General features: G+C 38.1%; 1 protein-coding gene across 1 annotated transcript in view; it reads right to left on the bottom strand.

Annotated features, from left to right (window-relative positions):
- Positions 1-24,570, bottom strand: part of ENPP3 (ectonucleotide pyrophosphatase/phosphodiesterase 3) — a 71,572-nt gene extending 47,002 nt beyond the window's left edge. The window contains exons 1-6 of the mRNA XM_081829018.1: positions 24,447-24,570; positions 20,416-20,491; positions 15,056-15,178; positions 13,169-13,294; positions 9,776-9,836; positions 5,535-5,632 (exon numbers count right to left, since the gene is read on the bottom strand). Of these exons, the coding sequence (XP_081685144.1) occupies positions 5,535-5,632; positions 9,776-9,836; positions 13,169-13,294; positions 15,056-15,178; positions 20,416-20,491; positions 24,447-24,515 (553 nt within the window). The 5' untranslated portion in view covers positions 24,516-24,570. The remainder of the gene's footprint in view (positions 1-5,534; positions 5,633-9,775; positions 9,837-13,168; positions 13,295-15,055; positions 15,179-20,415; positions 20,492-24,446) is intronic.
- Between the last annotated feature and the right edge of the window lie 363 nt (positions 24,571-24,933).

Below are 24,933 nucleotides of genomic sequence, written 5' to 3'. Positions count from 1 at the left end.
CCCTAAATTATACACTGCCACCAGCTTTGTTTTTGCTGCTCCCCTCCTTCTGATCCAGGTCATTAGGATGAGAATTTCTAGATCGCATTTGCATCTCAGCCAGCAGTTCTTGTACGACAGTATCCAATAGAACAAAAGTCAATACAACTATCTAGGTAGCTGAAAAGGAATTTGACTTGTATCAGAGCACAGGCCCATGTCACATAGTAACATTTACCAAAGGAGCTAACTTTACTACTTATTATTTTCAGTACAGTTTCCATTGGATCACTGCAGTTTCCTGTGATCTGTTTTCCACAAAGCGTGGCGTCAATTTTGCTTTCAAATGTTCTGTTGTTTTCGGTCTGTGCAATGATCTTGCTGAAGGAGGTCAGAAACACTGCAGCATTGCTGCTTCCTCTCCAGCAGTGATAGGCAAGAAATTTCCCATGCCCAAATCCAAAATTTGCAGCTGAAAATAATGAATGTTTGCTCAAATAGGCTTGGAGTTGGTCCAGTATGCAGCGTTTCCAATATGAAACCTTCATATTGGGATTACCTCCTTCAGAACCTTCTTGGGCTCCATATTAAGTTTACTAAATAGGACTCTGGTAGGAATGCAAGGGTAGGAGGAAGGTGAAGAACAAGGGAGTTCAAAAAAAACCCAACCAAACAAACAAAAACTACATTTGTGGCAAGCATCCCAAGTGGTTCTGATGTACCTAAGTTTGAGGCCTGCCCTGCGATTTGATTCCTAAGTATAATTAAAGATTAAAATAACCTTTTTTTCTTTCTTTAGTTAATACTACCAATAAATAAATCCCATCCTCAATCGGAGAAAGATACATTTATTATTGTTAAGAAGTCATATGATAAGAAAATAAAATGAGATCCAATTCATTATACAATGAAAAGAATTTAAGGGAAAAACATACGAAGTAAATAGAAATATAAAGTCAGTCTCTTTTTATTTCCTTCATACATGTAATTAATGTAATTAAATTAATGTAATGTAATTCTTAAATGCCTAAGGCATTGAGTATAAAATAAAATATAAACTAAGCTACTGGTAATGGAAAAACATGACACTTCCTTATTGAAAATGTTCCAAACAGGACACACGTGCTGACTATCCATGACTCAGGCTACCATTTGGATCACTGGCCTTTGAACTAGAGCTGTTAGAGAACAGCTCACAGAAAGCAAAATCTTCTACCATTGTTTCTTCCAGAACTTAATAATCCAAATTAAAACTAAAAAGTATAATTCTGGAAGGACACACACTAAATCAGTAAGAGTAGTTGCTTCCGCAGAGATAAGCTTAGAAAGATCCGGAAAGAGTTTTATTGTTTGTTGGTTGGTTGTTGTTATTCTATTATATACATATTTTCCTTACTATTTACATTTTAATATTGTTTTTAAAAGTTTATCATTTGTGTAATTTACTCCTTAAAAAAACCAACCAAAAAAATCTGAAAATACAAATGGAATAAACACATACCCCAAGTAACTATAAACTTTAAGAAAGAGCAGAAAACTAAATGGATGAGCAGGTGCAAGAGCCGACAGATGCAGCAAAAGCAGCGCTAGGATGGAAGTGTATACAACAAACACCCACATTAAAAAAGGACTTTCAAATAAACAACCTGACTTTACACCTCAAGGAACTAGGAAAAGAACAAATGAAACCCAAAGTTAGCAGAAGGAAGGAAACCATAAAGATTACAGCAAACATAAAATAAAGAATAGAAAAATAATTTTTAAAATTACGAAAATTAAACTTGGTTTTTTGAAAAGATAAAATTAACAAATCTTTAGTTCGACTACACCTTTCAACAGAGAAAAGCCTAGGATTAGAAGGCTTCACTGCGGACTTCTATCAAACATTTAAAGAAGAATTAATGCCAATCATTCTTAAACTCATCCAAAACATTGAAAACACTTCCAAACTCATTTTACGAAGACAGCATTACCCTGATTCAAAGCCAGACAAAGACACCACAAGAAAAGGAAACTACAGGACAATATCCCTGATGAGCATAGATGCAAAAATCTTAATGTTATAAACCACATTAATATAATACAGCATAAAAATCACATGATCATATCTCAACAGATGCAGAAAAGCATTTAATAAGATTCAATACCCTTTCATGATAAAAATTCTTAACAAACTAGAAAGGGAGGGATATTTCTCAACATAATAAAGGCCATATATGGAAAGCCCACAGCTAACATCATACTCCACAATGAAAAAACCGAGTTTTTCCAGTAAGATGCTGGACCCTTTCATATACCATAAACAATAACTAACTCAAAATGAACTAAAGACTCAAATATAAGGCCTGAAACTGTAAAAGTCTTAGAAGAAAAGAGGAGGAAAGATTTATGACATTGGTTTTAGTAATGATGTCATGAATATGATACCAAAATCACAAGCAACAGAAGCAAAAATAGACTAGCGGAACTATATCAAACTAAAAAGCTTCTGTGCACAAAGGAAACCATCAACAGAAACAACATATGGAATGGAAGAAAATATTTACAAACCATATATCTAACAAGGAATTGATTTCTAAAATACATAATGAACTCTTACAACTCTAGAAAAAAACTAATAACCCACTTAAAAATGCATTAAGGATTTGAATAGACATTTCTCTGAAGAAGATCTACAAATGACCAATAGGTATAAGAAAAGATGATCAATGTCACTAACCATCAGGAAAATGCAAATCAAAACCACAATGAGTTATCACTTCTCACCTGTTAGGATGGCTCTTATCAGAAACACAAAAGACAAGTGTTCACAAGGGCATGGAGAAATTGCAACATTTGTATACTGATGGTGAGAATACAAAATAGTATAGCCACTGTAGAAAACAGTGTGGAGGGTCCTCAAATAATTAAAAATACAACTACCCTATGATCCAGGAATCCTACTTCCAGATGTTTATCCAAAAGAATTGAGATCAAGATCTTGAAGAGATATTAACACTCCCATGTTCAATGTATCACTATTCCCAATAGCCAAGATGTAGAAACAACCTAAATGTCCACTGACAGATAAATGTATTTTTTAAGTAATATATACACACAATGGAACTTGATTCAGCCTTAAAAAAGAAGGAAATTCTACAATATGCAACCATAGAGATGAACCTTGAGGACATTAAATGAAATAAGCCTGTCACAGAAAGACCAATACTGCAAGACTCCACTTACATGAGAGATCTAAAAGATTCAAACTCATAGAAGCAAAGAATAGAATGGTGGTTGCTAAGGTCTGTGGGGAGGAGAAAGTGGAGAGTTGCTCATCAGTGGGTATAAAATTTCATTTAGTGAGATGAATAAATTCTAGAGATCTGCTGTACAACATCGGGCCTATAGAGAACAATATTGCATTACCTACTTAAAAGTCTATCAAGTGGTTAGGTCTTATGTTAAGTGTTCTTACCACAATAAAATTAAAAAGAAGAAAGAGGAGGAGGAGGGGGCAGATGGAAATCTGTCCACACACACTATCTCGAAAGTGGTGTTTGTCAGACTTGGGTTCTGAATCTTAGCAAGAAGAACGTGACCAAATGGCATCTGCTGTGGAGAATTTAAGAGTTCTATTGTTCGTGAATGTAAACCTTGCTAACTCTCATCTTCAAAACTGCAAACATTGCCTGCCAGTTCTACTAGTCTTATTCTATCCCCACTTTCTCACCCAGTTTTCCAGGAAACCTGACTTGTAGTTCACGCCATATCACCTCTATCTTACCTGACAGTTCCCTGTTCTTGGGCCTGACCCCTTTTTTTTCTGCTCCCACCCACACTCAGACAAGACAATGATCTCACCCGCTCACTAGAGTTGAGTCTGAGTCCTTCTAACCATCACAGATACGACTCGTGGTTCTGTGGTGTGAGTTCATGCTCAGTTTCCATGACCACTGTCACTGTCAACCAACCCAGGGAGCCTGATGGGACACTGGAGATGGGGTTCTGTACTTCCTTAACGTGATGCCTGTTTTCACATAACTCAGCTCAAGCCTACCATTCCCAGGAGGTCCTAATCCTAAGTCTTATTACATCTACTCTTAATCAGGCCTCCTGAAAGCTAACAGCCCATTTTGCCTTGTAGACCTAGTTAGTGATGTCTACACATTAAAGGATTAAAATCTTAGAAAGGGAACACTCTCCATGGCCCAATATTTCCACTGGTGTCATTTCCAACTCTGAGTGGGATGAGCAAATCAAATAATTCCACTTCAAAAGGGGTTCAGCTCAGCCTGGCTGGCTAAATTCCCTTTTGGATACAGAATTTGATATCCAGATTATCAAGGAAAATGCGAATAAAGAAATAGAAACTGTGGGAGGTGTTAATTAACTTTCCGGGCCAAAGTAACTCAGCACTTCAATGGCAAGTCCCGAATTCGGAGCCAGTTCTGTCATAACCCCAAACTCTCGACGTTTTTGCTAAGGATCTGCCTCAGAGAGTGAGAGAAAAGCTGAAGTGACAAAGCACCTTGTGTTAGAGGGGAAGCAGTCCATCATGGGATTTTAGAGCTGGAATAAAGAGTAGAAATCATTAGAGCTAATCCTCTCATTTTACAAGTAAGGAAATTGAGACCCAGACAAGGAAATGGATTTACTCAGGCCCAAACAGTTATTTTTTAATAATTTGGAGAAAAATAAAAACAAGACACCAGTAAAATTGTGATAAACTTTGAGGGCCTTGGAGGCAAACAAGGGTCTGGCAGAAGGGGGAAGAAAGAAAGAATTGTGGGGCAGTGAAGACTATAGACCCGGGAGTTGACCCTCTGGCTCTAATCATGTTCTGATACTTCTTGGCTCTGTGTCCTTAGGTACTTAATTTCTCTTTATTAATAACTTTATAACATCATACGAGGGCCGAGTGTCCTAAATAGAAGTGTAACATCCTGATTAAGATGACAATAAAACCAATAATTATAATAATAACTTAAAATCATTCAGTGTGTACAATTTATGTTCTCGCAGTATTCCCATCAGGTAGGAAGTGACCATTTTACAACTCAAGAGAATGGGCACCAGTAGGTGAGGTAAGCTTGCCCACGGTCTCACAGCTAATAAGCAGTGGAACCAGTTTCCAGGCAGCTTACTTCCAGAACCAGACATAGACACTAGGCTTTTTGCCTTCTGGAGCATTGGTATGTGCTGGCTCTGTTCTGCCACTCAGGCTCCTTCGGGATCCTGTCCCTGCTGGTCACATTCTTCTTGCTAAGATTCAGAACCCAAGTCTGACAAACACCACTTTCGAGATAGTGTATGTGGACAGATTTCCATAAGATGGAAATTACATTCAAATACAAAACAAATCACAATAAACCAAAAGATGAACATGCTACAAAAAAAGGAGGAGCCAACAAGTATGAAAATAGGTCCCATGAGTGGTAAATTCCTCAGGATCTTCGGAGGACCTGGGAGAAAGCAAACGACTAATATGGAAGGTCAGGAAGGAAGGTACCCATCTACAGACTGGCTAACTAGTGTCCTCGTCCTTTGTGTGCCTACAGTTGTGGAAGACTTACTCAGTTTATTAATATTAGGTATGAGAGCGTCCCATGTTTGCAAATATTCAGCCCTAAATCCATCCATGGAAAACAAAATAACTGGTGGCAGTTCAAATCTGAAAATGGAAAACAAAATATTAGTCTACTATTTTGATTGTAAAAAAAAAAATAAAGACACTTTTCTGTGCTACTTACAATTCTCTAAATTAGAAAATGCTTAGAAAGTACAGTATGTCCTGGGTCATTTTTTTCTTTCTCTTTTTAAAAATTGTTATCTCCTGGGGCATCTGAGTGGCTCAGTCAGTTAAGCGGCTGCCTTTGGCTCAGGTCGTGATCCCTGGAGTCTCAGGATAGAGCCCAGCATTGGGCTCCCTGCTCAGCGGAGAGTCTGCTTCTCTCTCTGACCCTCCCCCTTCTTGTGCTCTCACGCATGCTCTCTCTCTCAAATAAATAAATAAAATCTTTAAAAAAATTTAAAAAATAAAATAAATATTGTTATCTCCTTTAAGAATCAGTACTTCCAGTAAGGAACCCCTAATTAGCATGTTAGTAATGTTAGTAGGTCAGTAATCCCTTACCTTCAGTCTTTATTAGCTATTGAACTCTAAGCAGTTACTCAACCTCTCATAACTCAGCCCCAACCCACTCACCTAATACTTTGGAATCACCATAATAGAACATTAGTATCATTGCCTTACCTCAAATATATTTAGCACTTTACAGTGGTGAGTATATATGGCGCTAATTAATTGCAGTTTTTCAATAGAGGTCAGCAGCATGCAAGCAGAGCATTAACAAAACATCCCCAGAAATGGAGCTGTTAACCGCAGACCTTGCATGGACCTGACTTTGCTAAAGAGCCAAGAGCAACGATTCCTGAATACAAGGCTCAAACTCAAAAATCGTAAAAGTAACAATTCCTCTACCGCATTTTGGATATAATTATGATACAAAATTTAGGAACTCTATAGCTTATGAGGTTTTTTATTATTCTAAAGTTCTACCCTTTTGATTCTTTATTCTAATATCTCGCTATATTAATATTAACATCAAAAGCATCACAATCTTTTTTTTTTTTTAATATCAGTATTTAAGCTAAAGTAATGGAAGGTAACTCTTAGGGTATAGCCAGAGGCTGTCTTTTCTTCGTTTAATTTTTTTTCACTTTTAAAATTTTATTTGTATATATTTTATATACACATGACCACACACACACATTTCACAGATGTATAGTTTGATTAATGTTTCCTAACTTCCTAACAACTCCACTGTGAACTCGATCACCCAGATCAAGAAACAGAATACCAGCACCCTAGAATCCTCCCCTCGAGCTTCTTTCCACTCAATAGCCTCTGCAAACCACACCCCACCAAGGGTGAGCAGTACCTTGACCTAAAACAACAGATTGATTATGCCTGTATCTGTATTTATATTTACACGCAAACGGAATCATACAGTATGTATTCCATTGTGCCTGGCCTCTTTTATGGAACATTATGTTTGAGATTAATCCATACTGTTACATGTAGTTGTAGATCATCCATTCTCATGGCTCTCCTGTATTCCAGTTAATGAATAAACCACAACTTAGTTATTCTACTGTTGCTGGGCATTTAGGTAATTTCCACTTTGGAGTTACTATGAACAACAGCTATAAACACCAACATTTGTTTTAAATTCCAAATACACTGCATGCAACTGAGTATGTGAAGCTCTGTGCTCAAGCAGCTTCACATCTAAATTTTTAAGCAGGGGGGATGGGGTGGCTGGGTGATGGACACCGGGGAGAGTACGTGTTGTGGTGAGCAATGGGAGTTACATACCTGTACCCCTGAAACAAATAATACATTACATGTTAATTTAAAAAATTTTTTTAATTAGAAAAATAAATTTTTAAGCAAAAACACACTTTTCCAAGAAATTTGATTGGAGTAGTCCTTAAAAATATCCACTATTATTATGGAGAAAATTCTGAATGCTAATACAAACTATTTTTTTTTAATTTATTTATTTTAGAGAGAGAGTGAGAGAGTGCACATGAACAGGTGGCGGGGCAGAGGGAGAAGGAGAGAGAGGATCTCAGGCAGATCCCCCGCTATGCATGGAGCCCAATGTGGTGCTCAACCCCACTCCCCAAGAGATCATGACCTGAGCTGAAATCAAGAGTCTCATGCTTAAGCGACTGAGCCACCTGGGCACCCCCAATACAAACTATCAATAAGAAAAATAATTTCCGTGTTTTTCAAGGTGCTTGAGTAAAGCTAGAAAAATATCAGCCTGGCCATCTAATTACACATTTGTAAAAGAAACTGTGAGGAGAGTCTGGAGGACAGGTCTATATGGTTTCCCAGAATATACAGTTATTGTAGAGTAATTCATTTAACAAATATTTGAGTCAGACATTATTGCTAAATATTGAAAATAAAGGCATGAAGGAATTACAGCCCTAATCTAGGGGATGAAATTGAGAAGTAAATGGGGGTGGTTAAAGGTTAGAATTGATTACAGGATGCTATTCAACTACATAGGGGATGTCAGATTTGATCTTTGTAAGGTAAAAACAGACGTGTGAACTTGGCCCTAAAGAACAAATAGAAATAATATGAAAAGAGAATGGGCCAATGTGTTAATCAGAAAAAAATATGCTGTGCAAAAGCCCATGTGAGAGATATGGTACATGCATGCAATAACATTTATGAGTCTCAAAATCGTTGGATTAAGAACAACAACACAAGGGAACATATGGGATGATTCCATTTATATGCAATTCTAGAACAGGAATCTATGGTGATAGAAATCAGCACATGAGGTGTCTTTCTGGGGTGATGGAAATATTCTGTGTCTTGGAAATACTCTATCTCTGGGTTGCATGGGTCTCTGAATTTCCAAGTCTCATTATACTGTACACATAAATGTTAGCATTTCAATGTATAGATTATACCTCAAAAAAATAAAATGGAAAATTGGGATTTTTTTTACACAAAATATATAGAAAACTCATCAAGAAGTTCAAGTGCTGCATTGCAGTTTGCATTGGAAATACTTATACTTCATAAATTCATTAGCATAAAGCCATTAAAACTTTTATATTTATAAATATGCCATCAGAATAACCTTGCAGCTTAAAAACAAGGTCAAACATCTATGGGATCAAGATGTTGACTTAATTCTCACATGAAATCTTTTTTTTTTTTCAAAGTTTTTTTGTTTTTGTTTTTTTGATGTAGTGATCCATGATTCATTGTATATAACACCCAGTGCTCCATGCAATACATGCCCTCCTTAATACCCCTCACCAGGCTAACCCCATCACATGAAATCTTCTGAACTTGGCATTATTATTATTATTATTACAACTACTACTATAATTTTATAGATGAAGCTCACAGAATTGACTACAGTTAAAGTCCCATAGGCAAAACCAGGACTCAAACTCAAGTATCCTTTTTATTCCAAATTTTTTGCTCACCCAAAAGCCACTGGACAGGGCAGCTGGATCTGAGGATTGGGGTAAACCAAAGCAGCATGGTACAAAAACAGACATTATCTACACACATTCTTTAAATAAAATAATGCTATCTAAAAATGACTCCACCAATTCTTCCTACAGCCAGATACTCCATTTTTCTCCTACCTCACCAACTTCCTTCCACTGCTTGGGCCAAAAGAATGAAGTCGGTGAAGGGCAAAAGGGGTAACTGGAGGGGAAATCCACCCTGACTGGAAGGTGATGTGGGGCATGCTTCCAGGACTGGGAAAGGTCCAGTAGCAGCCATTATAAGTGTGTGGAGGAGAGGCATGGGAGGGGTGGGGTGAGGGGTTTTACCTCATGCTTTCCTCACCCATGTACACATGATAAAGTCCTTTTCATCCACTCTTCCTTGTGAGGCCTTCCGTGGGCAAACTTCTTTCCCTTTCCTCAGTTAAGTATAAATTCAAAGTTCCAGGATATTCATAGGAAAGAGTTCTGGCTGGAGTAATTCAGATCTAAATCCTAGTCCTGACCAGAGGAACTTGAGAATGCTAGTATTTAATACTTCAACCATTTTTTTAAGTCACTGTTACAAGACATGAATGTAAAAAATTAATTAAAAATGCTTTGTAAACAATGATGTGAACAAAAGTCTGAGTTTGAAGCCACCAAGAATCCTAATCGTTGGTTAAGTGTATTGTTTTAAAATATAAAGTGGAGGAAATGCCACTTGGCTTCTCAGCTACATTCCATGTTAAAGGAGGATAAAAACTCCCCGTATTCTCACCCTTCTGGACACTGAGACTGCTGGGCTGTGCCACAGTCTTCTTTCACCCAAGAGGTTTCTCCTGAAAAATAAGATCAAAATCTTTAGACAGCTGCACCACAGAAAAGAAAAGAAAAACAAATGTTCAATGAACATGATCTTTCCAAACTACTTTGCTCATGTTATTCCAATAACTAAATTCTTCCAGAACATGTTAAGTGCTATTCCGCATGTTGAAAAGATCAGCGTTGCCCAGAGGTTTGGACAGACTGAATACCAAGAAGCTCATCTTTACCAAGAAAAACAAAGGGGATTCTTTTAGCTGGAAAGAGACAATTAGAAAAAAAAAAAAGAGTTTAATAAATATAGATATACCAACTAAAGAAAAGATAAAAGAAATCATTGTGCTGGGGGGTCAGAAGCAGTAAATGAGAATAATTGATTTCAACTGGGAAAATTAAACATAGTAAGTTTGAAGATCTTAACTAAAAAAATTTTACTTCATGAATGTTTCTGTTTAGAGAACACTCCAACTAACTAATGAAGTAGAAATGATAGAGTATAAATATCATCACTTGTATCCCTTGATAGATACAGGCAATGATCATCGATGGCTAACATTCCAGAAAAAGCAACAAGCAGACAAGATGTGCTTCTTGATGGAAGTAATACCACCGTCTACAGAGTATACTTGCAAAATAAATAAATACTTTGCACCTGAATCTGAACAGTCCTCTAATTCTAACTACCAATTTTCAGGAAATACAGGAGATGACAAACTGCTTAAGATGCAATCTGCAAAACAAACTGGAAAAGTCTGCAGGACAAAGGCCTCATTTCTTCAACATGTAAATTGCAAGGGGAAAAAAAGAAAGAGAAGCTATTTTTAAAGGACTTGAAATGTATGGAATCTTTTTGGACCCTATTCCAAACAATCTTTTTTAAAAATGTTATGAGACAACAGAAAAATTAGAACACTGGATATTTGATGATATCAACAACAATTGATGTTTTTAGATATACTAATGGTATTGTAATTTTGTTAAATATTTACATTTTTAGATACACCCTAAAAATATTTACAGATGAATGATAGTAACTCTAGGATTTGCTTAGAAATCATCTAAAATCTGGGGAGAGAAGTTGGGGTGGATAAAGAGTATATTTTGTTAAGAAAAAACAATCCAAAACTTGAAAATAAGCAAAAGGAAGATTGATCACTGAACTTCATTTTAATGTCATCCTGGGGATTATCTAAAAAGCCCACCTATGAATTATCTAATTACTTAGAAGTATATACCTTTATCTGGCTTATTCCTTACCATTCATTTTATAACACAGTAACAGTAGCAGTTAATTGGTAGAAAAATAATAGCAACATAAGTGATTCTTGTCTGATAGCAAAAAAATTGTCATGTAGAAATGCAAATCCTTTCTGTCCCACCAGAATTTACACTATTTATAACTTCATTCCAACATTCTTTCAGTTGTATGTATACTTAGTCTCTTTCATTCTCTTTGAGCCAGCTGGACAGTCCAGATGATTATCTCATGAATGAGCTATTTACTTTTTGACATGTTCACATTACATTTCTATGAGACTCATGTTTTTATCTTTTTGAAAATTATACTTTGTCAAGAGGAGACAAGACTGGCCATGAGTTGCTAGCTGCTGAAGCTAAGTGCTGGACATATAGGGAAATCACCATACAATTCTCTCCTTTATATATGTTAGAAATATATCATAAAGGTTTTAAAATTCTAAATTTAAAACGTAAAAGTGACTAGCTGGTTTCTTGCACAAAAATTATTCAAATGCCTTCAAACTACGGCCTGAAGATTTAATTTGAGCAAAAATCATGTAACATCTTTAAACAAAGTATTGAATCCTTAGAGAAAACATTTACATTTAGTTTGAAAAATAAACTGAAATGGTAAAATTAACTCCATCAAAGTACCCATTTAGCAGTGGTGGTAAATATCAACACTGCTTATAACAATTACTGTTGTTTCTTTTTTTTTTTTAAGATTTTATTTATTTATTTGACAGAGAGAGACACACAGAGAGAGAGGGAACACAAGCAGGGGGAGAGTGAGAGGGAGAAGCAGGCTTCCCACTGAGCAAAGAGCTTGACGCGGGTCTCGATCCCAGGACCCCGGGATCATGACCCAAGCCGAATGGCAGACACGTAACGACTGAGCCACCCAGGCACCCCGCTTCTGTTATTGTGTGTGTTGGGAGGGGGCAGAAGCAGCCAATGAGAATAATTGATTTCAATTGGGAAAAATTAAACATAGTAAGTTTTAAGATCTTAATGACTGAGCCACCCAGGTACCACAACAATTACTGTTGTTTCTATTAAATTTCAGCAATGTTGTGCATTGAATTCAGTGGGAAATTTTACCATATGACCTGAGGAGCAGTCTTGACATAAAAAGTTAAATTATATATTTGATGTAGAAGGTGGGAAAATAGAGGGGTCAGAGGCAGTGAACTTACAGAAATAAGCAAACAAGAAATTGCCTTCATGAATTTAGCAGAATTTTTAATGATGCAATATTAAATGTCAAACAATAATTATTTGAAAAATAAGTTACCATTTCAGACATTTATTCTTCCTTTTTGATAGCTCTTTTTAGTTGATTTTCAATTATATTTTGTAATAAAAATTGATTTATCCATTAGTGTGAAATCTATTTTCTACTAAGAGATTATAGTTTTTAATGTTTCTACTATAACATTTTCCTCCTATTCAAAAAAATCAGAATTCAACCTAATCTCTTTTTTTGGTCTAGAAAAATTAAAAGTATAAGTTAGTTGCCTTTATTGGGTTTGGCATTATGAAAGAGGGGTTGATAACTTGAAGCAATTTTGTTGCTGTGTGTTTATGTGCATTTTTCATAAATTTCATTACATGTTCAGAGGGATTGGTAATTTTTAAAAATAATCTGCAGTACATCACTTGCAGTTGGAACCAGGAGTTGAATAACCTGTGTCCTAATCTTGGCTCTGCAGTAACTCTCTGAAGGTCCTTAATCAGTAATTTGACCACTCAGGACACAGTTGTTTCAGCAGTAACGTTGGTTTAACAGACTGATTGACGGGCCAGATAACCTCTTTCATCATGTTTTAACTTTAGGATCTGCCATCTGGTATCTCAAACCACAGATATTTCTAGCATAGTCATTGGATTGGAGAAGACCTTGCCTTATCAATGAATATGGAAATTTAATCTTTCTCTTCTTTTCTATAGTATCTATGCTATGAACTCCCTCTCTCTGTAATGCACGAGCCACATTTCTTCCCACAATAAACACGTTGTCTCTGACTTGTTTTAATTTATGCAGCCTGGATCAGCCAGCTCTGGGGTCACTGAACACAGAGAAGCGAATGGGTCAACTTCCTCTGCTTACCTTGGCAAACACTCTTGTAGTCAGCACAGCAGTCTTTCCTCTGCAGACAGTCATCCGAACAAGAGCAAAGGCTGAACTCTAGTCTGGTCTCCCCACAACGAAATCTATTGCATGTCCATATTCGAGCTGTAAAATCACACAATTCAGTTCCCAGCATTTAACGTATACCCAAGTATCCAACAGCAAATGTAAATTCCAGACGTTTATCCCTGTATTATTGTAAGGGCCAACTCTTGGCTTCTCTGCATATAAATGAAAATACGTCATACAAACAAGGCACAACCCATCACTTTTCTTCAGTTGGCATGAGTGGCAGAGAGAAATGCAGTTTTGTAAGTTGCAGCTCTGGTCTACCTGGCAGGTACACCTCTGACTTTGGAGAAACTCTGAACACTGACTCTATTCCCACCCAAAATTAGGAACTCCCAACGGAGATGAACCACTAGTGATGGTGGCCACCCAAGAGCACTTTCGTTTAAGGACGGGCAGGAAGGAAGAGGCCGTGAGAGCAGAATTAACAGGAACACGGTCAGGTCTGTAAGAATGCAGGCAGGCCAGGGCACCTCCCAGCTGAGCGTACGGAGTGCTAGGTGAGCCTCCACTGAGCCTCTGCAGCTCTCCCAGGCTACGTGCTCAGTATGAGAGCAGTGTAAATAAACATGAGTGCTAAAACAGCACGAGGCTATCCCATCACTGCTTCCTAGTGCCATCTGCTAGGAATCAGTGTCTAAAATCAACATCAGCTCTGTGCTTAGACAAATGCGTTCGACAGGTGACTGCTGCGTGCTTCTGTTGTGCATAGAGTTCTTCATTGTCCATTACTTGTCACTTACTTAGGAAAGATTTGGGGAGATTAAGTAAAGGGAATGCAGATCTTATCTACACTAAGTTATCCCCTCCCCCTTGCCCTTTTCAGAAAATATAATGTAAGAAGCTCTACTATTCTAATCTTTACTCTTTGAACCGCTAGCCACCCCCGTATCTACATGCCTTCACTGATGTCTTAAAAGATTAAACATTGAGAACTGTCTCTTCTACCCAGAGAACAGTGTTTCTCAAGTTGTGTTCTGTGGAGCACTGGCATCAGAATCACCAAGAATCACCAGCTTTCCAAGTAAGTCTTATGCACCCTGAAATCTGAGAACGACTGCAAAGGAAACTGAACAAGATGATTAACTTGAGCCGTAGTGAAACTGCGTTGCGACGTTCGTATTCCCAGCAACATAGACAGCGTTTCATCTACTGGACACCATTATTCCTCAACCTCAATCAAATCAAGTGTGGACTCTGTGTTTAGTACTGCAAAAGGGGAAACGATAATCCTGTACACAAGGTCTCATGGGTTGAATAGTGTCCCCCTAAAATGTTGGAGTGTTAGCCCCCCAACGCCATGAATGTGACTTTGCTTAGAAAGAGATCTTTGTAGATACTCAAGTTCAAATGAGGTCATTAGAGTGGTCCCTATCCAGTGCAACAGATATTCTTATAAAAAGGGGAAATTTGGACATGTACATACACACACACACACACACACACAGGGAAGACTATGAAGACACAAGAGAACTCTCCGTGAAGACAAAGGCAGAGTTTGGGGTTATGCTGCCAAAAGCCAACGACAGCCAACTTGTAACCCACCAGAAGCTAGGAGAAGGGCAAGGAATGGATCTCCCTCACAGACCTTAGAAAGAATCAACCCTGATGAAACCTGCATCTTGGATTTCTAGCTTCTAGAACTGAGGAAATGAATTTCTGTTGTTTAAGCCCCCCAGTTTCTGAGTTATGGCAGCCCTAGCAAACCAATAGACAAGGTGTATGGTGAGCATGTGGACATGCGTTAATGACAGCACAACCAACATGCTATAATGAACTTATCCTCAGAATCCATACTTGATTCCACACAAGTGTCTTCAAAATCCCAGCAGCAGTCGCCTCTGTGTTTGCATTCCATATCACACCGACAACTCTCCAGTCCTCTGAATGAAGAATCAAAGCATTTCTTCCTGCAACTGCCTGTAGGAGTGGAGGGAATAAGGAAACCAGTGCTTAGAAGTTATCTGAGGGCCAACTGGGTGGCTCAGTCAGTCCGACTCTTAATTTCGGCTCAGGTCATGATCTCAGGGTCATGAGATTGAGCCCATGTCAGGCTCTGCGCTCAGCAGGGAGTCTGCTTGAGATTCTCTCCCTCTCCCTCTGCCCCTCCTTCCCATGCTCTCTCTCTTTCAAATAAATAAAATCTTTAAAAAAAAAAAAAAAGAAGTTATCTGATGTCTCTGAGCTAGATGGTAGAAGCACACAGAAGAGGTACCTAGCACAGACTAGGTCAGACAAGCAGATATTTTTTTATTGTGCTCTATGAGTCATCAATGCACAATGATAAATAGTAAGTGATTTTTCCCCAGGACTCCAAAGAGGTCCCAGACTCAGAAACACCAGGCACCATTAGGTGAAGGTAGGAGGGACAGGCAGAGGCTAAATAAAGTGAAACTGGTTTAAAGTCTGAAGATGGAGCAGCAAGATCCACCTCACCTCCCACTCGATAGAGGCTCACAATCTGGAAGAATTTAGGAAGAGTAGCTTTCATCACAGAGGCAAACATAAAGGTTAGCTATGATGAGAAAAGATGAACAAGCCGTATTCATAAACTTGAACAAATGGTTACCAGACATGTGAGAATAGCAAGATAAAATCCAACATAAAAACGAAGACCAAAACAAATAAGAAAAGAGGAAAAGAAAATCTTGATTGAAAAGGAAACAATGAAAGAAACAGAAGAGTTAAACACAAACACACACATGCACAGCTAACAGTGAGAGCTTCAGAAAAGACGATATTGTATCCATGAAATAAGAAAGAAAGCTATAATTTCAAAAAGAGAAATAATGTTCAGGGTTCTCTTAGAAATAAAAACATGAAAGCAGTAATGAAAAATTCAGTAGAGGGGTGTGGTAGGCAGAATGATGGTTTCGGAGAAGATTTCACACCCTAATCCCCAAGATTGAACATGCTATGTTGTTTTACACAGCAAAGAGATATTGCAGATATAATCAAGGCTACTACATAGTTAACCTTTTAAAAGGAAGGTAGTACCTAAAAGTGAAAAACAGAGAAAGTAGACATGATATTATTAAAGAAGTCATATTATAAAATTTCCCAGAACTGAAAAGTATTAATTATTACATCAACATTTCCCAGGGCAAAACTCACATGAAGGGGTCAGCACAACAGGGACAAAGAGATCTTGAAAGTTCCCAGAGAAAGATCATGAGCAAGCTATCAAAGATCACAAGTCAGAATGGTATCAAATTTCTTAAAAGCAACACTGAAAGCCAGAAGACAGGAAAGCAATGTCTTCATATTTCTAGAGGAAAATTATGTTCATCTCAGAATTCAATATCTAGCCAAACTGTCAAGTGTTAGGTTAGGATGATGAAAATATCTTTAGATAGATAAGAACTCAAGTTGTATCTTTTATGTATCCTATTTTAAGAAGCTACTAAAGGATGTTCTTTAGCAAAATGAGGAAGTGAAACAAAGAGATCCAAAAAATAATGAGATCCAACACAATGGAGGGTCTAGGGGAACACCAAACAAACCAAGAGAGAAATCAACACAGATCGGAGCAGCAGGGCAGAGAAACAAAAGTTAAAATAAAAGATACCACTCTATACCTAAGCTTACATTGCCAAAAATGAGAGAGCCAGATAATGCCAAGGGTTGGTAAGGGTGCATGGTAAAGACAGAGTAAGCTGTGGCAGCCATTCCAGAAAGCTATCTGGGGCCACTCACCCAAGTTAAAATACAGACCCTAAGACCAAGGAATCCTATTCCTGGGTAGATGATGAAGCAATCTCACGCAGGTCCATAAGGGAACCTGCGGGATTTATGAAATGTAAAGGAACTAAAGTCAACCTGGGTATCCAGCACCAGGGGAGGGCATAGGTCAAATAGTATATTGCTATACATGCTAAAGAGTACTATGTAGCAAGTAGAGAGATGCCTAAGAATAGATGGATGCATAACAATTTAGGATTTTTTTTTTAGATATTTATTTATTTATTTATTTGACAGAGAGGGAACACGAGCAGGAGGAGTGGGAGAGGGAGAAGCAGGCTTCCCATGGAGCAGGGAGCCCAATGCCGGGCTCGATCCCAAAACCCTGGGATCATGACCTGAGCGGAAGGCAGACACGTAACGATTGAGCCACCCAGGTGCCCCAATTTAGATGGATCTTAAGAAACGTTCAGTGAAAAAGTAACCCAAAAAAGTTTATATACCATTTATATAAAAGACCTTTACATTTTTATATTCACTCTCCTACCTTGAAACATTTTCTGCACATGGCTTCCGGGACACAACAATCACCTGGCTTTCCTCCCACATCCCTGGCCAATTCTTCCTAGACTTCATCCGTGGTTTTTTTCCCCCCTCATCTTCCCAATTTTTTAAGGTTAGTGTGTTCCAGTTACATTGCCTTAAATCCACATATGAAGCTGATAACTGCCACATTGCATGTCCATCTAGGACCTCCCTTCAAAAGCCAGCCTCATATATTCAACTACCTTCTGGCTTTTCCACTTGGACACCTAGTAGATATTTCAAACTTAACATGTCCAAAAACGAGTTCCTGATTATTCTCCCCAAACCAGCTTCTTCAACAGTGTTCCCCATCTCTATTGTGGAAATTCTGTATTTCCAGATGTTCATACCAAAAATTTTGAAGTGTTTCGTGACTTCTCTCTTTCTCTATACCCACTTTGTGGATAAAATCTATCTATCACATCCAAAGATATCCAGGATCCAAACACTTCTCACCAGTTACAATGTTACCACCCTAGTTCAAGACATAGAGCTTGTGTGGATTATTGCAATAATTTCCTAATTGATGTCTCCACATCTCCTGGTTTCACCCTGCCATTTATTCATAAGACAGCAGCCTAAGTGAGTGTGTGGAAAAGCAAACCATGCATGTATCTTCTCTGCTCAAAACTCCAATCACTTCCCATCACTCTCAGAATGAAAGCCCACGGCCAGATTTGACTTAACAATCTCACTGATGTGGCTTCTCTTCTGTCCTTTGGTTGATCTCATTTTATGACTACCCTCCCTCTTGTCCTCTTAGTTCCAACTCACCAACCTTGTTATTCTTTTTTTTTTTTTTTTTCAAACTTGTTATTCTTTAAATGAAGTTGCCAGGCATGTTCCTGCCTTAGGCCTTTGCCCTTGCAGTTTCCTCTTGCCTGGAATGTTCTTCCCCCAAATATCCCTATTTCTCCCTCACTCTAGCTCTTTACAAAGACTTTTTTACAAAAGTCATTTCACATACATCTCCCATCCCACCCTAACTCCATATTTTATAATCCTCTTTTCAGTTTTACTTATCCCTTAGCACTTTCCTTAGCATATTATATGTATTTGGCTTATTTATATTTTTAGTGTCTGTCTTCTATGCTAGACTATAAACTCCTGAAGGATGTGTCTATTTTCTTCACCACTGTATTCCCAGTAATTAGAATAATACCTAGCATACAGTCAGTGCCCAATTGTTGAAGAATAAGTAAAAAGTAAGTGCGCATAAAAGAATAAATTTTTAAGAACCCATTAAAAACTCAAACCGGAAAAATTGCTTGAAAACTCACACTAGAAAAAAACGTACTGTGCCTATGAAAAGTGGGTTGATTAGAGTGGAGAATGGTGAAAATGGTCCAGGATTGGGGATTAGGAATCAGCTATGGAAGAATGAGGGGATGAATATTTTAAGGATGATAGTAAATGAGGGGCTGGAGTTAAGTACCAATGCCCTAGGTGGGAAGGGGTGATGCCACATGAGGGCTGATAGACTGAGATAAAAGGACAAGAATAAGGAACAATGACACTGGGAAGCCAGCCAATAGGTGTACTAAAGTAAGGAAGGGAGAGAAAGAGCCAAAATAATCAGAGATTTTGTTCAGAGATTAGTATATGCCTCTTGCAATTAATTTACGTGATTTGAGGATGAGAGAACTAAGAAGTGGTGCATACCTGTGCAAACTAACATCAGAATAATACTACCAAAGTGGACCACCTACACCTGTTAGGTCTAGGACTGGTACTGTAGTTCAGAAACACAATAGCCAAGTGACCCCAAAAAAGACAGTAATTTTCCAGGTAAGGTCCACCTTTCCAGTTCCACCGTGTTCCCATGTTAGGCTAGGGGTACTGAGTGTCTGTTAATTCTTAAGTGAGAACATAACTGGAAAATTGTCTGTTAATCTCACCAAGAGTCTCCCTAACAAAGAAGCAGTAAGACCTTCCCCAAGGGAGTCAAACTAGAAGTTAATCAGCCAAATTAAAAAGGAGAATGAATTACCTAACATTTGACCTCATACTTCCCCTTCATAAAAGTACCAAAACAATACATAACAAGATTTAGAAAATGCTTTTCATATAGTCACTTGTAAGTAGTTTATGTACTGTTCATACTGATCTGATATGGCAAAAGAGACGTGTTTTGATATTTTGGGGATTCTATCTCCTATTTTTTCTTTGCTTCTTTTATTTTTTAGATTTGTTTTTATTTATTTATTTGATAGAAGGGGAGTGGGAGGGAGAACACAGAGGGAGAGGGAGAGGGAGAAGCAGACTCCCCACTGAGCAGGGAGCCCGACGTGGGCCTCGATCCCAGGACCCTGGGATCATGACCTGAGCCAAAGGCAGAGGCTTAACCAACTGAGCCACCCAGGTGCCCCTTTCTTTGCTTCTTATGAGGAAAAATAAATAAATAAATGTGAAGCTTTTACTCTGCACTACATTTAAGAATGTGGCATCGCCTAGCCAAGAAATAGTGAGATTTCAGGGAGAATGCAGTACTAACATGGCAGGAGGTCCTGGGAGGGAAGCAACCAAGACTTTTGAGACCAAGTTTATCGACAAGCAGATAGGAATGAGTAGAGTAGGTGCTGGGACAGGAGTCTTTAATCCAGTTATCAAAGTCCTCTATGAAGGTGAGGTCAAATAAGAACATAGAGGAATGATGTGAATCTCAAGGGAGCAGGGGGTGAGGGCAAAAGGGTAAAGTCCAGAAATGACAGTGGATAATGTTAACCACAGATGTGGGCTCCTAGTAAGTGCGGTGTGGGAGACGGAGAAGCCTAGGAGGAGAGTACTCCATGCAGGAGAGAGGGAGCTCCAGAGAAGAGACAAGTTTCAAGGGGTGAAGGTGAGGAGAAAGGAGAAATAAGGAACTGTTGAGAAAACACTGAGGGATATACCTTGCTGTTCTTGTCGCCTGAGTCCAAGCCCCAGCCCCAATCCAAGTGACACAATCACCAACAAAGCAAGAAGAACCTATTACGAAAAAAGGAAAAGTGACCTTTACAATTTTAAAAAAATGTAAAAAGGTACAAAGATACCTCCCTCCCTCTCTCAGTGAATATTAAAGGCGCAGAGCACACCAGGTCCAACAATGAAAGAGGCATGTATTTTTTTTTTAATGCCTGAAAATAAGAAAGCTTTGGGAAGAAATTTAGAATACTACTTATTGCAGATCTTCAAATTCAAATACATCGGTCCTGGTTAGCTTAACCCCAGATGGAGTTAAAGTATGAATGAAACCATGGGAGCCATTTACCTTTGCCCATTTCTCATTCTTAACTAGATTCCTGTTTGGAGATCATTTATCTAAAAGCATTTCTCAACTGTGAAATCTTTAACTACCTCACTCCTAGGGAGCAGAGGTCCCTCCCTTTCCCCGCCCAGCTCTGTCCTATGGAGGGGAATGAGGAATATCTAACACATGTAAAAATATAGTGTCCGAATAATTAACTGGCAAATGATCCGCTTTGATCTACAGCTCAGACCGATGATGTGGAAGCTCTGTGACGTAAGATTGTGTGTGTCATTCATTGTCACTACTGCTGACCAGGCTCTTCAATATAGTGGACTTTATGTGATACCTGGAATTAAACTGTGATACAGTTAAATTATTCCTACTGACCTTTCTCCCCTCTCCAGTAGGTCCAATTATAAGTATGATGGATAACAGACATTGAATAATACGTAGCCATAAAATATGAATGCAACAGATAACAAATTGCTCAGGGATGTATTTTACAACACCAATAACCTTTGGCCTGACTTTAAAAAAAAAATCACTTTTTTTTTTTAAAGATTTTATTTATTTATTTGACAGAGAGAGACACAGTGAGAGAGGGAACACAAGCAGGAGGAGTGGGAGAGGGAGAAGCAGGCCTCCCGCTGAGCAGGGAGCCCGATGCGGGGCTCGATCCCAGGACCCTGGGATCATGACCTGAGCCGAAGGCAGACGCTTAACGACTGAGCCACCCAGGTGCCCCCCAAAAAAATCACTTTTATAAAAAAAAACACAACATCAAAATTGCTTAGGTAATAAAGATCTACGTAGCCATCAATTGTCTTTGTTTTCACTCTGAAAATCAACTGGAAAATTAACCTATCTAACCTATCTAACTTTTACCATAGAAGTGGATTAAACTATTGGGAAAATACGTTAAAATACTGTAAGAACAATTTTTTATGAAGTCTGAAAGTTAGCCCAAGTTTCATTGACCTTCCAGCAGGTATGCATTCAGTGGAGAGAATAGAAGGGGAAAAGTGAACATAAACAGTTATTAAGTAGCATCACTAAGCACTTAGTCCCTCGCTATGATGCTCAAAAGCCACAGGTGACCAAGATTAGGAGCACAAAGTGGAGAAACACGGGGAAATAGTCCGATGGTAAACCTCATGCATCATAGATTTACATATTAGCCTATTTTGGTTTTACATCTTATTTTTGGTCCTTTTGCCATTCAAATTTGATGGGAAAATAAACAGCATCTAGCTGTCCTTTGGATGCTCTCGAATTTTTCTCCTGCTAAATCTTAGTGTCGGTTTCTTCATGGCTTTTTCCATATATTTTTTACTTCTTCCCTACATTGTTCTGTAAGTTCCTCAAGAAGAAGGTTCATTTTTAATCTCATATAATCATTTCCTCTAAACATGTAGTAATTCTGAATAAGCTTCTTTTTTTTCCTTTAAAGATATTATTTATTTATTTGTCAGAGAGAGAGCAAGAGCACAAGCAGGGGGAGCAGCAGAGGGAGAAGCAGGCTCCCCACTGAGCAAGGAGCCCAATGCAGGACTCAATCCCAGGACCCTGGGATCATGACCTGAGCTGAAGGCAGACACTTAACAGACTGAGCCACCCAGGTGTCCCCTGAATAAGCTTCTTGATATTGAGGTGCCTATGTATCTTAAACTATTTATGCTATCAACAAAGTGGAGAGGGCAGAGCTCCAGACTCCAAAAACCTCTGAGAATCCAATATTTGGCTTCAGATGGCTGAATAAAGAGTGCTAGAAACACAGTCGATACATGTAAAGTTTTTTACATGAAACTTTTTTTAAAATTTGGAAACAGGGTACTTTTGAAACTATGATTTTGAAAGTTTTTTACATGAAACTTTTTTTAAAATTTGGAAACAGGGTACTTTTGAAACTATGATTTTGAAAGATTGAGCTTCTATTATACATACTGGTAAACCATTAGAAGGATAAGGAAGGAAAATAAATGATGTACAAAATTTTGCTTCCAAGAGGTTTATAATTTCTTGAATTTATAAGATGGAATAAATATAATAAATGGCATAGAAGCTAACACTCCAAAGTTCCCAGAAGGATAATGAATAAATAGAATATCTTGACAGTTTACTTTGTTATAGTAAGCTCAATGCTTACACACATTGTTTCATTTACTTCTAGAAACAATGCTTGAGTGACAGAATGGTGGTGACATTAACCAAAGTAGGGAATTAAGGAGAAAATTGCAGCATGTTAGGTGTGAGAAATTAATCAGTTGGTTTTGCCTTGAGATACTGGATGAGGAGCCAGCAAGAAGGCATTTGAAATTGTGTGACAGAAACTCAGCAAGAAGTTGGACCTACTGGCTTGCTTGAATTTTTTTTTTTTAAGATTTTATTTATTTATCTGACAGAGAGACACAGTGAGAGAGGCAACACAAGCAGGGGGAGTGGGAGGGGGAGAAGCAGGCTTCCCGCGGAGCAGGGAGCCCAATGCGGGGCTGGATCCCAGGACCCTGGGATCATGACCTGAGCTGAAGGCAGACGCTTAACGACTGAGCCACCCAGGCGCCCCTTGCTTGAAATTCTTGGTTGAGAATGTGACTTTTATTTTATTTTATTTTATTTAAAGACTTTATTTATTTATTTGAGAGAGAGAATGAGAGAGAGAGAGCACATGAGAGGGGGGAGGGTCAGAGGGAGATGCAGACTCCCTGCTGAGCAGGGAGTCCAATGTGGGACTCCATCCTGGGACTCCAGGATCATGACCTGAGCCGAAGGCAGTTGTTTAACCAACTGAGCCACCCAGGCGCCCGAGAATGTGACTTTTAAAATCATGAAAAGATGAGATCGCCTACAGAAAAGATCTTTAAAAACAGGGTTCGGTGGAACACTATGTGCAATGTACAATGAGAAGAAAGATAAATCAGCCAAGGATGCAGATAAAGAGAAACATCATAAAAATGGGGGCTATCAATGCCATTATGGAAGCAATAGGAGAGAATAATTCAAGATGAGAAAATAATAATAATAATAATATGCGGTAGTAGTATTGTTATGGAGATGCAGCAGGACTAGGACAGAGAAGCACTGACTTTCAGGGAGATGACTTCAGGACAGTAAAAACAAGCAGAACAGAGAATGGTTGGATGGTGAGAAAACCAAGGTAGTGGATGGACCTCTCTTTTCCCCAAAAGTTTGAGTAATAAAATCAAGGAAAGTTTTTTTTTTTCTTCCCTTTTTATTCTTTTCAACAGGGCAGATCTTATCACGTAAAAAAAGCAAAGAGGAACTAGACAAAGAGACCATTGTTAGGAGTAAAGTGAACTAAGATAAAAGCAATAGTCCAACAAAGAATATAAGATACGATGATTTTAATTGCTCACTCTCTGGTCTTAAAGATATTCACACAGTATAAAATGGTGACTTGGGGGGTGATTATAATCATGCTAGAATCAATGCTGCAAAGTGTTTCACCACAGATCCCCACTTTTTAGGTTGATCAAATATTAATTTGTAGTTACATTTCTTAGGCAAAATATGATTAAAAAACATTAACTTGGCATCGCAGTTGTCAGAAGGGATAAAACTGAATACAACCATTTAAAAACTTTACACTTAAATAACAACACAAATATAAATGGGGATTTATACGCTTAACATTGTCATAAAGCTACAAAAACTAAAATTAAAAATTGTACTTACAATACAAATTATTTTATATTTCTTAACACTGCTCCTCTTAGCAGGTTCTTCCATTGATAAAGCCAGCATAGACTCCTTTAGCTGTATAAACCTGTTTTACTGGAAGACAGTGGTACTCCTTCCTTTTTCGAGTCCAGCAAAGAGAAACTGAATGAGTTACATGGCTGTGACTTACTTTTAAGTGTTTGGGAAGATTATAGCTCTTTAGTGATTGGACAATCAAAAGAGAGGAAGAAATGTTGTAATAAAAATAGTGTCGAGAGATGAAAGTCCTTTTCTGGGACATTGTAGACAAATAGTAAATACTAATCAAAACCTATGTGACAAGAATAACACAATAATCAAATTTTAATACAATCTATTTGTTTTCTTCAAAAATAACCCAAAACAAAAAGCCTTTTTAGGGAAATTCTAGGACATTTCTATATTTGTATAAACTTCATAGCACAGCTGAAAACCAACATATTAAAAATGTGCATGAGGGATG

The sequence above is a fragment of the Leptonychotes weddellii genome, chromosome 8 (assembly GCF_054177405.1).
Source record: "Leptonychotes weddellii isolate Sample4059 chromosome 8, ASM5417740v2, whole genome shotgun sequence".
NCBI lineage: Eukaryota > Metazoa > Chordata > Mammalia > Carnivora > Phocidae > Leptonychotes > Leptonychotes weddellii.
Note: the sequence above shows the minus strand (reverse complement) of the source record. Positions and strands in the feature narration are given on the sequence as shown.